General features: G+C 36.7%; 1 protein-coding gene and 1 long non-coding RNA gene across 7 annotated transcripts in view; both read right to left on the bottom strand.

Annotated features, from left to right (window-relative positions):
* LOC141376109 (uncharacterized) overlaps positions 1-17,271 on the bottom strand; it is a 607,180-nt gene that overhangs the window by 559,203 nt on the left and 30,706 nt on the right. The gene's annotated exons all lie outside the window — the stretch shown is intronic.
* wars2 (tryptophanyl tRNA synthetase 2, mitochondrial) overlaps positions 1-17,271 on the bottom strand; it is a 44,891-nt gene that overhangs the window by 18,912 nt on the left and 8,708 nt on the right. For 2 of the 6 annotated variants that reach the window (XM_073911840.1, NM_001013323.2), the window contains 1 exon segment: positions 7,088-7,204. The exons of the other annotated variants lie outside the window; for them this stretch is intronic. In XM_073911840.1, coding sequence (XP_073767941.1) covers positions 7,088-7,192 — 105 coding nt within the window. In that variant the 5' untranslated portion in view covers positions 7,193-7,204. 6 annotated transcript variants of the gene reach the window in all.

Here is a 17,271-nt window from a genome sequence, read left to right on the forward strand (position 1 = left end):
CGCACCACGCTCCAAAAATAACCAGGACGGGACAGTGCGGCCCGCAGCTCAGAGGCCAAACCGTGAACCGTTTAGGACCAATCGCTTTTGTTTCACTACAATCCTCCCTCTGCTGATCACATTACACATTAAAAGACAGGTTACGCTTAGTCTGACATGAAATAGAATTATTTGCAAGCTACGCAGAAAAATCTGCCGAAATCTCAAACCAAAACCCAGCGCCTGGCACAGAGGACGATAAATGCCTTGCATGGGTTATATTGTGATATTTGGACACTATATAAACTGCACTAAGCAAATAAAGGACAAAGCCACTTCAGGCTTTTTTCCCTTCTGAGTCTTAACAGGAAAAAGGCGAAGGCGCTAGCCTACTAATGACAAATTAAACACATAAAAGTCACAACGAAGCAGAAATAACCTGCACACACCTCATAAATTTATCAATGTGTAATTATGGTAACACTCAGGAACTCCTGCACCAGTTTTTTTTCTCGTTCCCTCTAATTTCCTCCAGGACCGAATGTTGGTTTGAGCTCAACCCAGAAGCTTGATACCAGATAGTGGGTGCAATTCAATCAACTACGTCAGATTTTCTGTAACCATAAGTCTACAGGGGGCAAAGCGCCAGCACCGCTCTACAGCCAAAATACGCTTAATTCTGAAAAAAAATTATGAGCACACAAGAGGCCCGGAGGAGTTATTGAGCATATATTGTGTTCATCTTTCAGAATGATGAAGCGAATTACACTGCAGAGTGTGAAATGAAAAGCTTTTGATTTGAAAAGCTTAGCTGACATGTAAAAACAAATCATCTAATTAATAAATATAATCAGGGCCGGCTCAAGCACACCTCCTTTCCTATGGTTTCCTCTCCGGGCAGCCATGGGAGTAGATTTAATGGTTTTAGCTGACATGAGAGTTAGAGCATTTAAACCTGGAGGAGAATTAAGAGCCGTTTCCTTTTTGTGCAACACAAGGCTGAGATGACTGATATCAGCCATTAAGACCACAGGCGATTAAGGGCCGGATAGGGAGCGTCGTGTTTTATAAAGCAGCTTGGAGCGAGGGCCCACTGCATCCTGCCGCCTCACGCTGCAACGTATGGAAGGATAATCAGTGAACTTTCAGGATGTGATTGGAACAAAGGTTAAAAAAGTGACATGAGTTTTATTGTCTAAATAACTGCATAAAGCACTTACACAACAGGAGCGTTTCATCAGCTCCAGAAGCAGAGCAACAGTTTTCAGCGCAGAGTGAAAAGTTCATTTGCACTTGTCAGTGGAAACTTGCAGACATTGGTGGTAAGAAAATCTGAAAACCTAATCCCTGTATACTGACTTACATCTTAAGTACTTCTTTTATTTGCTTGCCAAACGGTTTGAGACATTATTTGGCACATTTAAAAAATAATCTTTATTTATAGGCACATATTTCATTAGGTTAAAATTCCCTTTCATTACACTTGGACTGAAAAAAAAAATTGTGCTCATCTCTGGCTAGCATCATGACTTCCCATAACTGCTCCTTTGCCAAGAATATGCTCCATGTTTTGACGCACATCACACCTAGCAGCTTTGTGAATGTCCGCATTAGCAGCGCACGGTGCCCGACATTTGGAGAAAATTAAAACAAATGAAAACCAACACCTCATTTCAAATGTTGTTGCTGGTAATAAAGGACTGCTGGGATGGTTTTGACGTCTTTCTGCAACCTCACCCCCTCAGTCACAGCACTCTGCACTTCAGCGTCCCAAACGACACACTGCCTGTAGTTAACAAAACAGAGACTGCCTGCCAGCGGTGGACGCACATTCCTACACGGCAAGTGTGCAGAAGCCATCAAATAAAACCTGGTTGTCAATCAAGGTAGCAGGGGCTTCGTGTGCTCTGTAAAAGCCTCATGTTATAATTTACTGTGCTTAAGTCCAGTTTGGGTTACATAAGCTTAGGGAATTGCATTGTTAATTAACAGTTCCTCTTTATATACTCTGGTTTGCTTTAAGGACTGGGAATCCCACATGAAGAAAAAGACTTTGTTTAATTTTAGGGTGTTGTAATAGTTAGACATGGCTAATTGAGCAAGGATGAGCAAGGGGGGTTTTAAACGAGGGCCCAGAGAGTCCAAATATAAAAGTTGTTGAGGAAGAAGAAAGAAGATGTAATCATTCATGGACACATTCTATGTCAACTACAGGGTAGGTCATTTATACAGATACACCTTAATAAAATGGAAATGGTTGGTGATGTTAACGTCCTGTTTGTGGCACATTAGTATTTGTGAGGAGGCAAACTTTTCAAGATGGGTGGTGACCATGGTGGTTATTTTGAATTCGGCCATCTTGGGGCAAACTTTTGTTATTTACAAGTTTCTGACCACTTATAAAATAACCACTTATCAAATAATCTTCTCCCACTCTTCACACACAGATAGCAAGAGAACGCTATCCCCTGGAAAAATGCCAGCACAGGAGAAATGCCCAGTAGAAAGTTCCAAGCAATTCCATGCAAATGTCAACCTTGCCATGACAAAAATTATGTTTTCACCAAAATAGTAAAACAGCTTCTTATTTTTTTTGTATAAGCAAGTATTTTACAGTGCTTTAAAATACTCAAAATTATCTTTGTCAAAGTTTTCAAACTATTATATTTCATTTGCAAAGTCACACAAGTGGCAATTTCACATCTGTGACATCCATAACTGAGCTTTTCCCTCATAAATACAAAAATGTCAAATAAAATCAATCATTTTTGTTCTATAGAGAGCCAACTCTTATCTTTTTCATTAGCAATGTGTCTTTTAGGTTGTGCAGTTTAAATCACTGAATTTCTACAAAGTACGTTGTATATTGTAAACGTACTAAGTTTTTGGTCACATTTATAACAAATCGTTATTTTCCTCATTTAAAATATAAAAGACGTTTACAGATTGATATTTTTTCTGATCCCATAACCCTGTGGTGAGTTGCTTTGGAAAATATAAACAGATGTTTCAATATAATGTTAACATATACTTCTCTGTGAATTTATGTCTAGATTTTTTTACTGAAAATGGCACAACCACTACGCTGGAATTGCTATTAGGCAAAAGCTTCTTGTAAGAAATGCCTTTGATACATTTGATCTGATATTTTGTTTAGTTACTGTCATAACTGAATCTCCAGCACAGTGCAAGAGAGAAAAATCTGCGTTTTGAGTGCATCTAAAAATGTATTCTTTGCTCAAATACCAAAGCTCATTATCTAAGTATAATAAGTGAACTTTAACAATCTTTGAGCATAACAAAACGTTTCCAAGCAATGTATCTGATATTGAGGTAAAGACTTTCTACTTAATAATAAAATTTCATTAAAATTTATACAAAAAAAACTTCTTTGCAATTTCTAAATAGTGGACTCATATTAGCAGCCAAGGGTTATTAAAATACAACATTTTTCAGTAAAATAAGGAGTGCTAATGTCACTTGATGTGACCTTCCACATGGTAGTTGGTTGCTGTAACAAAAAGAGAAAAAACCATAGCTTCTAGCATCTGTCACTAGAGCATCTTTAGAGGTGGTATGAACCGGTGACTTTCCCCATGGGAGTCAGTTGCTTTACCAAGGAGGCTAAATACCATGTTAATAACAACAGTAATGTTGTTTTTTAAGTCATACTTGCATGTGATTTCAGACAGAATATTTAAAGTAACCATAGTAAACAATATAGAGAGCCTGTCACAAATTGTCCCTGAATGAATGTGCAAATATAAAACCAACTTTACCTGAGTTTATCTGATGGGGAGAATCTGATACAAGCTGATAGAACTTTTTACAAGCTCTGTTGTAAAACATGTTCAAACAAAAACAAACACATTGTATAATAGACAATTCTATAGAATACAAAAAAAACATGTTTTATAGAATTATCTGTTGCGTGTTGTCATCGACCTGACTTATGGCCAAGAATTAGGTTTATTAAGTCTGTCCTTACTGACTCATCATCCCTCTTTTTAGCTTCATGCAAAAATATCTATCACGAGGCATGCTTAGTCTAAATAAGATCACCATCATATTATTTAAACTTTGTTTTGTCAACTTGCAAAACTCATTATGTGCCAACACCTCTGCATAAAAGGCTATTACGCCGGCTTCACAACACATGAGCGGCACATGAGCAGCGCGGCTATATTTTCTGCATCCATGTACACAAACGGGACTTAAACTGGGAGCAAAGCAGCATGTCAGCGTCAAGGAGGAGAGGTGCGTGCAACCTCGTTTATATACAAGATAGCTTCAAAGTTTTTACCTGTTATAGTGTTCAGACGGCAGAGAGACGCCACGTTAAGTTGCCAAGCAGGAGAACAAGAATTGTTCGAAGATGCGGGTCGTCAGTGTTGATTTTATAATTTGCTGCAGTAAAGGTTTTGTTTTTATTTTCACTCGATGAGCTTTTCTCATCTGGAAATGGTGAAATCCGGATTTGCTGCTTGTCTCTTTTTAATAAAGATGCAGCTCCAGTTAGTGTTGATTGTCCTGTCTCTACAGATTTGGTAAGCGGTCAGTGGCCTTTGTTTGTTTATTCAGAGGCAAAGTTAGTTTGTATCGTCCGCAGTACTCCTTCAGCGTTTAAAGAAGGACCTTAGTCAAATCATTTCTGAGTTAATAAAGTTTACCGTACTTTACAATATTAAAATATTAAAATCTGCTGTCAATACTGCTCTGAGTGTAAACATGAAAGCAACACAATCAATCTTACCGTCGTGTAGGATTTTTACCGCATTTTGTGACAGTAATAACACACACAGGTTTCTAACGCTACCTACCGAGTGCATCAAAGTTACCGATAAATGCGGAGAGTTTCTCTCTCATTCACCGTGCGGTAACAAAAATTGCATGAAAAATACACGCTTCCACTAGCTCCTCTAATCAAATATCCCGTTTGTCACGTGGGGCAGGAATGAAATTCCTGAATGAAAAAGCAAAACTGCAGTTAAAGTCCACCATTTAACAATTTGGCAAAAAACTCGATTACTAATGTCCACATATAGGGTTGTAACAATATACCGGTATGACGGTCTACCACGATTTGAACGTGCACGATTATCATACCATGAACAATTGCATATCAACGGTTTTAACCCTTAAAGACCGAGAGTATTGCTCTTAAATGTTTAATAACTTTTGATCCGCTGATCCGATTCATACAATTCAAAGATTGGCATAAAGAAGAGAATCTCAGCGTATCACATAACATTCACGGATTTTCAGAGGCTCCGGAATCAGTGCGGTTACGTCATCAAAATTTGACAACGCTGATTTGACAAAGAAACGCTCCGTCACTGTGTCTCCGGACAAACCAGACATGATACATTGATGCATTGTCCCTCCTCCATGCCCAGATTGGTTCAAACTCGCTATATCACAACCAATAAGCATAGGTTTCGCTTTTGTTTGTATCCAAATCCATATCCACAGACAACCATATCCATGCTGGCACATAAAACCTAAGGATGTTCCATATTGAATCTAGTTTCGTTATGTAACTATTTATAGTATAGTAAATATTTATATCTATTTTTTTACTGAGGATTTGCACCATGTTTATTTGGACTTTGACACATTATTTATTATTTTCTTATTTTTTTATTTGTCCATTGTAAGTGGTGTTGTTTATAGTAACTGAAAATATATTATTTGGAAAAAGTCAAATTTGCTTCACTGTTCTATTATTTTGTAACATTTTTTTTTTCTGTTTAGTTCATTCCCAGACCTTTTGGGCAAATACATTGTCAGTAAATAAATGCATTTTTTCCCCCATAGAAAAACCTTTGTTCAGTCAGAAAACGTGTTCTTATTCTTTTCAGGGTCTTTGCTATGAGAATTACTATTTAATACCGTATACCACGAAACCGTCAAACCGTGGTATTGTTTTAGACGATTATCATACCGTTAAAAATTCATACAGTTACAACCCTACCACATAAACACAGTCACTGTCTTTCTGCCCTGCATCTGTGTGTTTGTTTTGCCTCTGTGAAAATCAGTGCATGCCCAAACGACACTCCCATTTTATGCAAATTTTTACGAACTTTCCCTCCTCTGACACTCCCCCTATACAGAGCTGGACACACCCACTTTCCTGACTTTTTCCAAAGTAGAGGTGTGAAAACACCCAGCTGAAACAAGGCGGTTTCATGGCCCTGTAAAATCACATTTTAATTTAATCGTTGACGTTTTATTTATCTTTTTTTACCTCTGTGTTATTGTTTAAACTATTTTTTATTTTTAAAGTGGCAGACAATAAAAAATATATTATTAATAATAATAAGAAGAAGAAGAATTAATCTGCCACGTTTGAGAACTGTGCAGAGCTGTAGCCGCCTAATTAGGCCTAGTATGTATTTTAATCCCAGTCATTATGGTGGTACTTGGTGAGCCAATTTTTTTTCTAAGGTGGTACATGGTAAAAAAAAAAAAAAGTTTGAGAACCACTGATTTAGATAATCTTGATCCTGTTACAGTTGATGAACAAATGACTGAACTTTCATTTGAAATATTTTAAATAATTTTCAGTGTGAAAACAAAAAAATAAATAATGCTGAACAAGACAAATATTAGAAAACATTATTATATTTTAAAGTAGCTGTTTTCTATTTGAATATATTTTCAAATGTAAATTATTTATGTTAAGTAAGGCTGATGTTTAGCATCAATACCTTCTTCAGTGTCTTCAGTGTCACGAATACTCAAAAATTACTCCAAAACTTCAAACTAAAAACCATGTAAAACACATCACTGCATGGCACAAGTAATCTCGGCAGATTAAACCTTGCTGTCACTGATTTAAAACTATTGCAGACATTGAAAAGCTTCAACAAACTGTCTCTTACCGCAAACGGTAAGAAGCAACAACGTTTACCAAAAAACGCAGTTAACTGCAAAGCTTTAACATTTATAATGAAACCAAGGCTACTGTGATTGGTTTATATTGACAATTACACTTGTCGGATAGTTTCAATGAACCATTCAAGGTTTGCGCTAAAAGTGAATGGCAGAGATCCTCCGTAAAACCGTCAAACAACAGCATGTCAAACAGAGAAGTTATTCTTACCGTTGATGCCGTCGCTTTTCCAGCTTTAAACAATCTTCTGTGGAAATTACTCTTGTGAATAAAACGAAAGACAGATTTCACGTTCCACCTTATGGACAGCGCCATCTTGAACTTCTCATAAACACAAGCGTACGGTATCCAGAAAGGGACATTCCGGAGAAACTCCACAGACAGGGCGGTCACTGCCTATAAAATTCCCACCTCTGCCAAGATATTATTTACAACTGCAAAATCTCATAAAGTGTGATTAAATGGATTTAATAAAATCAATTTTAGAGGAGAGATTTTTATTCAATAAATGTAAACAGTAGCTGTGAAGTTTACCACAGAGTAATGTGACAGTCCCTTTTAAATATTACATTAAAGCTTCTTCCATCACATTAAAAAATACAATTATGTAAAAAATACAATTATGTTTATTATAGGCACACCTATAATAAAAAGGCTCAACTTTTTTATATTAAAAATAAAACCAAACGTCAGTTAACTGTATTTGTATATTTAAATAGTAAAAACATTATAGTTCTTCTATATATATTCTTCTATATATATATTATATTATATTAAATATAAATATATTTTAGTTACTGTGAGGGTCAATAAAATATTTTAATTGACTTTATGTGTCATTTCACCCTTTCTACCACAATAATAATTTTTTATATGTATTTCATGGACAAGAAAATACATTTGCAAACTTTCAACAAAATGAGTGGAGAACAAAAAAGTAATAAATATTAGACCAAAAAACAGTTTTGAAGAACTGCACATTTAAAAGGTTTAATACAGCGCAAATATATCTTTTGTGTAAATAAATAATAAACACATTGCATTTTTCCTTTTACATTTAAGCAGTTTTCCAGTACGCCAAGATCTTTTTTTTTATTATCTTAGTTTTAAATATTTCACATGTAATTATGTATTTTATATATATATATATATATATATATATATATATATATATATATATATATATATATATATATATATATATATATATATATATAAATATAAAAATAGATGGTTTACTACACAATTACTAGCAAAAACATGGGTAATTCTGATAAGGGCATAAGCACCTTACCTACTGCGGACACAGCAAGTATCACAGTCTAACTCTAGCACTTCATTTTATGCAATTATCGACCTCCTGGTTTGTCTAACAGATGTTTAAAAAAGGTACAAACAGTTCTCTGTTTGCAGCGTTTCAGACTTCTGCATCTCCTTCAAGAACATCTGCAGCTGATTAATTTCACCTTTGCATCTGGTTGTATTCACACACATATTCTATATTCAGGTCTGTCTCCTGCGGCAGTGTGAGCTGCAACACATAGACCGTGATCAAGCAGAATGTCTACACCAAAACCTCACTTTGTGTTTGCATCATACTGTATGATTCTCCTTCTCTCTGTTGGCTGTTACTGCCTTTGGCATCTATTTCCTGGCCACCCAGTTTCAATGCCTTGTTCTGCACCTCTGTGGAAAGGAATTTCTGATGATATAATGATGATATTTCTCTCTCCGTGCCTCTAAAAAAAAGTGGTTTTACTGCAACGTCTTGTTACAGTCCTTCTTTATTTCTTCATTTAATGTGCTGCAGCAAAATAAAAAGTTTGTGGTGCTCATAGAAAAACCACTTACGCTTATAGTTGACATTTTGTGCTTTTGATTGAGGACGTGTGGCAGAAAGAGAAGGATGGAGAGAAGGAGAGAGAGGCAGAGACAGAACTGGCAGCACCCCACTGAGATAGACTTTAGGAAAATAATATGCGGCTAATCTCTGCGTTTGAGCGTGTGTGTGGTCCATGAATAACATCTCCAACTAAGGTTCCTTTGTTTTACAAAAAAATATATTGGTTTGTTTATTTTGAGCACAGCACACTGCAAATAAATAACTTTTTATGTATTTTTTGTTTATTCATAGTCATATTGATCCATTTATTATATATAGACTGTTTATTTCACAAGTGAAGAGCTGGCTACTTACAATTCATGAATTTTCCTATGTAAACTGAAATGACAGGAAGACAAATGAACTTAATTGCATTTCACAGAACTTCAATGCATTCTGAGATATTCAGTGTTCACCACAGAAGTCCAGAAAGTGATATTGAAGTGATGTTAGTGAAGTTTTGATCTTTTTTCCATATTGTGAAGGAAAGCGGATAATCTTAAAATAATCTGTGTTGGGTTTAACGCATTACAAGTAACGCAAGTTACGTAATAATATTACTTTTCTAAGTAGCAAGTAAAGTAACGCATTACTTTTAAAAATTAAGTAATAATATTTGAGTTACTTTTTAGTTTAGTTAATTTGCTTTTAAAAAATAAATTGCTGATTAAAATAAACGTCATCACATTGAATCCCGCACTCAATGAGAGAATGCAGGAACAGACAGAAAGGAAGACAGCAGAGCCCTACATTTCTGCAAAAGAAATATCCTCATTATTTTGTACACAAGGAAGAAAAGGAAGAGAGAATTATCTGAATAGACAGTGGGTTTAATTTTTAATAAGACAAAAAATACAAAAGTAGCAAGCACATTGCTTTAAAGTGTCATTAATCTGTACATTGAGCTCTGGAGTCAGAAAGTTCTCAGAAAATAACATCCTACACTCATTTTTTTCATTGTTTTTTTTATGTAAATGAAGGTTATACTGTGTGTTCTTAAATGCAGAGCTTCTCTATTTTAAAAAAAGATGAAAAAAAATCCTGCAACTTCTGAAGGAGATCAAGCCTCAGCCAGGTCAGAAAAAGTAATGCAAAAGTAACTAAAAAGTAAGGCATTACTTGCTATAAAAAAACAACTAAGAAATGCAGTTACTTTTGTGGGGAGTTACTCAATAAAGTAATGCATTTCTTTCAAAAGTAACTTTCCCCAACTCTGAAAATAGTAATGCAGGACATTGATTCCATCCATCATCTACTGATTGGATGGAGGCAGATCTGATTGGTAGTAATACCAATGAAATGACTGGAAAAAAGGAAAACGAGAAGTTGAAATGTCAGAGTATTTCATTTGTAAGAGAAAAAAAGGCATATTTGTTTGAACCAGAGTCATGGTCATTGTCATATGCATCACAAGTTGGAGTCAGAGGACAGTCAAGAAGCTGTTGAGAATGTGCATTGGGTAGTCGCCAGAAGTCAGGGATTTTAAAAATAGGAGTATTTTGTCACAAAAACCCATCAATATGCACCATAAGACATGCGATAACCCCCTGGTGGCATATGGGTTCACTTTATTGTTGATTTATGCGCTTTAAAACTACCCGATACCATTATTCAGCTAGGAATAGCCAGGATAAAAATGTAAAAGTCTGACTGAGCTCATCTGAAAGAAGAAAGTCATATGCTGAGGATGGCTTGAGGGTGAGTAAATGATGGGGTTTAATTTCATTTTTGAATGAACTACTGCTTTAATGTGACACATTAAAAACACATTTTGATCAATACACCATCTGACATCTCATTTAAATCTTAAGCAAAGGGATTTTCACAATTAAATTCTTAATGGTATCAGTACCTGTCTTCTTTCATCACCCTCCCAAATCACTAATTGTTCATCTCCTCACCACAGCTCTATCTCAGCACAAGTCTGAAGTAATAGAACCAGGGCCTATTGACCGCCCCTGATGTGCTGTGGAGAGAATGGGCAGGGTGGCTGAAACCAACAGCCCACCTGTGATAATATATGGAGGCAGGGGGCCGCGGCCCACCACGGGGCAAGGCTAGGAGGGCATGGGCCTGGGGAACACAGGGACCTCAGCCTGCATCAACAGCTCCCTGACACACCAGCATCCTGACACTGACAGACAGGCCTTCCCCTCTGACACTGCGGCCCACGGGACGCCTGCCACCCAAGACGATGGATGGATGGATGAATTGATGAGAAGATGGATAGTTAGATGGATGGCTTGGCTAGTTCAATGAACAGTTCCATTTAATTGAAGAGCGCTTTTGGGAATTTTCATGCATTTAAATTATTTTTCCCTCCCCTGCTTTGGACTGTGAAAGAAAATAAACAGCTGGTGAGAAGTATTTTGTGTAAAGCAATGTTTGAGAGTCTGGTTTCCATTACATCTATGCCATCTGAATAGCCTGCAGACACAGCAGTCCAGCCAGGATATAATGGATTTATCTCCATATTTTGGCTTCATTCGCTTAGACTGCGAGCACAGGACACCAGACGTCCAGCTCAGATTTAATCTGTTGAGGCCAAGACTTTTAGAGTTTAAGGCCAAGATGAGACCAAGACTAGACCAAGATATTAAAAAGGGTTGCGACTAAGACAAAATGAAGACTTGAAACCAAGAATTTAAGGCGTTAAAAAGGTTAGCTTACCCAAAAATGAAAATTAATGAGAATTACTCATCCTCAAGGCATTTATATATGACTTTCTTCTCTCTGACAAATCCATCTTTAAAAAATGTCTTTGGTCTTTCAAGCTATTAAATGACAGTGGGCAGGTGTTAACTTTCTTAACTAAAAAACAAATACAGTGAATAGGAAAACATTGATGGAGCCATGTGGGTTTTTTTGTTGTTGTTGTTTTTGTTTTTTTGTAGCTAATTGATGTATTTTGTTATATTTAAAAACCTAAAAAGACTTTTTTAACTTTCTCTAACTGTATAGTACATTCCTGAAAGAATAAAAAACAGTGATTGTGAATTAGAAGTACACTATCTGACAAAAGTCGTCAACCCCAGTTGTAAGAGCAACAAATAATAAATAATAATAACTTGACTTCTTGTTGATCATTTGGACAATTGTCAGAAGATATGACACTGATGAATCATCTGTTGAACTGCATCCCAATCATCACAAATACTGCAAAAGACCTATTGGAACCCGCATGGACCCAAGATTATCACAGAAATCAGTCAAGTGTGGTAAAGGAAAAAAATCATAGTTTGGGGTTACATTCAGTATGAGGGCGTGTGAGAGATCTGCAGAGTGGATGGCAGCATACAGTCTAAGATATTAAGACTAGTGCTGCCTATTATAAACCACAGAAGAGGGCAAATTCTTCAGCAGGATAGCGCTCCTTCTCATACTTCAGCCTCCACATCAAAGTTCCTGAAAGCAAAAAAGGTCAAGTTGCTCCTGGATTGGCCAGCCCAGTCACCAGACATGAACATTATTGAGCATGTCTGGGGTAAGATGAAGGGGGAGGCATTGAAGATGAATCCAAAGAATCTTGATGAACTCTGGGAGTCCTGCAAGAACACTTTCTTTTGCCTTTCCAGATGACTTTACTGTTAAGTTATTTGAGTCATTGCAGAGATGTATGGATGCAGTCCTCCAAGCTCATGGGAGTCATATACAATATTAACTCTTTTTCCACTGCACCATGACTTTATATTCTGTACATTATTTCTGTTAAGTGAAAAGACTTTTGTCTTAGTCAAGTAAGATCTCACTGTCCTAATTAAAGATCAAGGTATGATCATATTTCATTTTGGTAAAATAAGCATAATCTAGAGGCCTTTGCCTTTCATACATGCCATTTCTGATACTAAATCAACTAGAAGTCAAGTTATTATTTGTTGTTCCTAAAACTTGGATAGGCGACAAGACTTTTGTCAGGTAGTGTACAACAGCAAAGAAAAAACACATGAATAAGTCAAATTTCTTTTGTAGCTTTACAAAAAATTTTTATGCAAGTTGTAAAAAAAAAAAAGTTGAGACAGAGTCAAGCCCAAGGCCAGTCTAGAACCCCTCAAACTCATCTGAAGGACCCATTTAGTTCCAGAGAACTGACTTATGTTTAATTAACAATTTAGAACAAATAAACAGCTGGAGAGAAGTATTTTGTGTGAAGTAATACTACAATGGATTTTCTCCACACTTTTGCTGAGACCTAAGGCTTCCCAGTGAGCACAAGCCACCGGACGTCCCGCTCAGCTGTGGGTAACATATGCTGTGGTCCTGCTGCCTGTCAGAGGCGAATGCGGGACTGTTTTCGGAGCAGCCGGCAGTGTGTGTCTATGTGGTGCTGAGGTGGAGGGGGTCGTCCCTCAAGAGGGATGTGTTTCAGCACCTTGTCTCCCTCTCTGTTTTAGCGCTGACAGAACAGGAGGGAAGGAGTGACTGGGGTGGAGAAAGGGTCTCTGCTCTCTCTCTCCCATCTGCTGTCTTCACTCTCCCGCTATCATACAGTAGAGCACGTGTGAGGGCAAAGATCACGTTTAAGGCCATGAGCTCAGAGAAGCTGAACTGCATGTAATTCAGAGGCCAAGAGAGACTTCACAACTAAAATTATTAACCTGATTGAGTTTCTTGAACACCAAAGAAAATATATTTAAAAATTTGGAACGCAGCAGAAATTGACTTCAATTGTTCCTACTATGGATGTCAATGGCTGCTGGTTTCCAAAATCCTTCAGAATATTTTACTTTGAATTTATCAAAAGAAGGAAATTAATAAGTTTAGATCTTTCATATGAATAAATTGTGGAATTTTTGTATTTTTGGTTGACCAATCTATTCAAGTTATCCATATAACTTGTTCTTGTTTGTTCAATAGTATTTTACAATTTTTCAAAGTAGCTTAACATGAAGAAAACATAATAAAAACCGAATAATATTTCAGATTGTGGAAACAATCTAGCATATCAGGCAGTAGAGTGCTGGTGAAGTTCTAGTTAAATTAAAACTAGATTCAGGTCAGCGCCAGTAGCCTAGTGGGTGACTGCATAAACACATAAATCTAGGTGCTTATGGCGACCTGAGTTCAATTCTCAGCTCGAGGTCCTTTACTGATCCTTCCTCCCTTTCTGCTTCCCCACACATTCCTATCATCAATAGGAATTCATTAATGATTAAAAACCCTAATACATTTAAAAAAAAATAAAAATAGATTCAGTTGAATTGAATAAAAACACCACTGCTCAACTAAAGAGGAGCTCCACCAGGCCATTCCAAGCAAGCCATAGGCGACAGTGGCAAGGAACCAAAACTTCACCAATTGACAGAAGAGCAGAACAAGCCTTGGGAAAAACAGGCTCAGGCAGGGTGACCATTTCTCCTCTGGCTAAATAATAAGTCAGCGCTGCACTTTTAAGATTTTGGAGGGTCTGAAAACCATAAGCATCCATTGTGGATGGGGTTGCAGGTCCAATTAGTACACTGGGCGGGTGTTCAGTCTAACCAACAGGATCAATGCAGCGATTCGTCTGTCACTGGGGTCTTTTCAGGAATTGTGCTCTTGACCCATTGATGACAACGACAATCATATTCTCTGGATAATGGCCAGATCCAATATAATGTGAAACTTAAGATACGTCAAAAGGGATAATACCAAGACAACATTACTTTACAACATTACATTCCAACATTACGAGACTTTAATGGGTTGAGATCAATAAAAGACCAAGATCAAGGAAGGGCAAGACCAGATCAGAACTCCTCAAACGCATCAAAAAGGCACACACTGAACTCATGAGAAATCTCGTCTAATAAGTTAATAACTGCAATCACAATAAGAAGAAACTATTTAGTGCTGTTCTACTCATACACAAAAACTTCAGGGTTTGCTGCTTGGTATTTTAATGAAAACTTATGATTTTTTAATGAACAGAGGGATAGAACATTATAAATGTCTTAACTGTTAATTTTGACCAATTTAATGCATGACGGGAGAGAAAAACACTTACATTTCTAAAATAAAAATCTTACTGACACCCTGGTAGTGTGCATGAACAAGTTCATTTGTGGCTATTTAAAGCATTAAAACACTGAAAAACGTGAGCCTTAACTTACAGTAAAACAACAAATCTGAAGATATGGCACTTGCATAAAATTTGCAAAGAAAGACAACTACTTGCTTTTGATTAGATGTCACAAGCAATAAGTTCACATGCTGCATTTATGTATTTTAATTTAGATTTTTTTCAGCATTTCTTTAAGGTTTGATGATAATCATTAACAAGACTGCATGTTAATTATTAGGAAAATGATTTCCAGATTTTCTGAATCCATAATGATGTCTATCAGAGTACTTATGGTGGAAAAACGAGACTTTTCCTAATTTGACCACAAAAAAATGGGTTTATACGTGGATGGACACTATTAACATGGCTCCAAAATTTCTCTCTTTCTTTCTAACCTTGACTGGTGTCTTCACTCATTTTTGACTCCAGTTCTGGAAAGGCCAGAAAGATTTGGTTTATTTTGGCCATACTGTACATTCAGTTCTTATGTGATTAAATCATTTATTGGTTCAGGCATCATTACATTAGGCGTTGCTAATAGCTCCATCACACTTCACGCTTACCACACTGTTGACTGATAGATGACCGGCAAACAATTAAATGTCAACATCCTGGTTTTCCTGCTTTCCTGTGAGAAATCCAATCAAAGCTTTATGTAGCTACAAAACTAAAAGTCACGAACAAGTCAAATGTAATATAACACTCAAAATCTTGCAGTAGACTGATCATTAAAACAACGGCACAAAATCAACTAAATGTTCACCTAGGTAAGCATCTAACACTGCAAAATCTTACATGCTCTCCAGTTTTTTGTTTGTTTGTTTGTTTTGGAAACACTATATTTTAAGTCACACAGTATTACCATGGTATTAACAAACCATTAACTATAACACTACTAGATTAATAATAACAGTTTGTAAGGTAAAAGTTGGTTTTAGGCTTTGTAGGATTAGGGAAGCCGAATAAGATCATACTTTATAACTACTAATGAATAATTAATATATTAATAATAGGCAGGTAATAAGTTAGGAGTTATAGCATGAATTATGACAAATTAAAATGTTACCTTTATTTAATTTTGATCCACAAATGCCACACAATGTTCTTACAACATGTGGTACTGTGCATGTGTTGAACTCAATCATCAGTGTTGATCCATGCTTGAGTATACTTTTTTGAGTATAGTTTTACATAACATGCATACTTTGAAAGATGACATAACATTAGACAAGTCTTGTCTGTGCCTCCAATATGTCTTTGCACGATTTCCTTACTACTTGCACTGACTCATTCAAAAAATTAAAGATCCAATCAGAGCAATCTCTCTGCCCAAACACCTCCAGTGGGTATTCAACTTGCTAAAACCCAAAGTATCCTCTCCTAATGATGTGACATTTGTCATCAGAAGCATCCCTTTGCTGTGTCATAAGCTGCATTCTAAACACAGTTGGAGGTGGGATTTTCAGCAGTGAAATGTCCCACTTCAAACCTTAATGCATTCCATTCAATCACTATATTTTTGGATTTCATAAAAAGGAGGACAATTCCAGATTCCAAGTTTACTGGAACACAATATTAGAACAGTCTGATAAGGATTTACTTAACGTGGCAAAAAACTAGTCCAACAGATTCTCACCAACCGCCTGGTGAGAACATAGTTTTTTGAGGATTAGGGTATGGTCCCTCTGTCTGTGGTTGTGTTAATTTGTCGGCTTCCAAGTAGAATTACACGTTATCATATGTGGTTTAGTTCTTTTGCTGCTCAGTCACATCATTTAAATGTCTACATGCCATCTCCATTGTCACCAACATATAACATACCATGAAAACACAGTTCCAATTACAGTGTCCTCCATCCTCCAGTTGTTGTTTTTGTTTAATGTGGCACTTCATGTTGCTGTCAGCCATCTTACATCATTTAAGAGTTTAGTCACGTGAAAGTGAAAATATGGGAGAGTAGTTCTTGGGGAAGGTGGCTATAGTTCCCATAACCAAGTTATTGTGACTACCTGGTGCAAATGAAGAACCTTTAAAATCCATGGAAACTTTCTGTTGCACTAATGGATCTTGTAGTGTAAAAGTTATTTCTAGACTATTAAAATCAGAAACCCCCAGAAAAAAAATATTCTTTTGAACTTTTCCGGGAAAGGTATTCTTGGCATCGCAGTGGCTCAATGGTTAGCACTGTTACCTCAGAGCAAGAAGGTCACTGGTTTGAGTTCCGGCTGGTGTCAGTTGGTATTTTTATGTGGAGTTTGCATGCTCTTCCCAAATTTGTGTGGGTTTTCTCTGGGTGCTCCGGTTTCCCCCACAGGGTGATTCCTAATACTACACTGTTAGACCTTACCAGGCTTTTTTACAGTAGAACACTGGCAACACTGTTGCCAGCCACTCACTGTAAAAGTTTGGTTACAGTAAGTAACTGGCAACAGTGTTGCCAGTTAATTTCTGAAACTGAACCATTACAGTGAG

This window comes from Danio rerio, chromosome 9 (genome assembly GCF_049306965.1).
Source record: "Danio rerio strain Tuebingen ecotype United States chromosome 9, GRCz12tu, whole genome shotgun sequence".
In the NCBI taxonomy this organism is placed as follows: domain Eukaryota; kingdom Metazoa; phylum Chordata; class Actinopteri; order Cypriniformes; family Danionidae; genus Danio; species Danio rerio.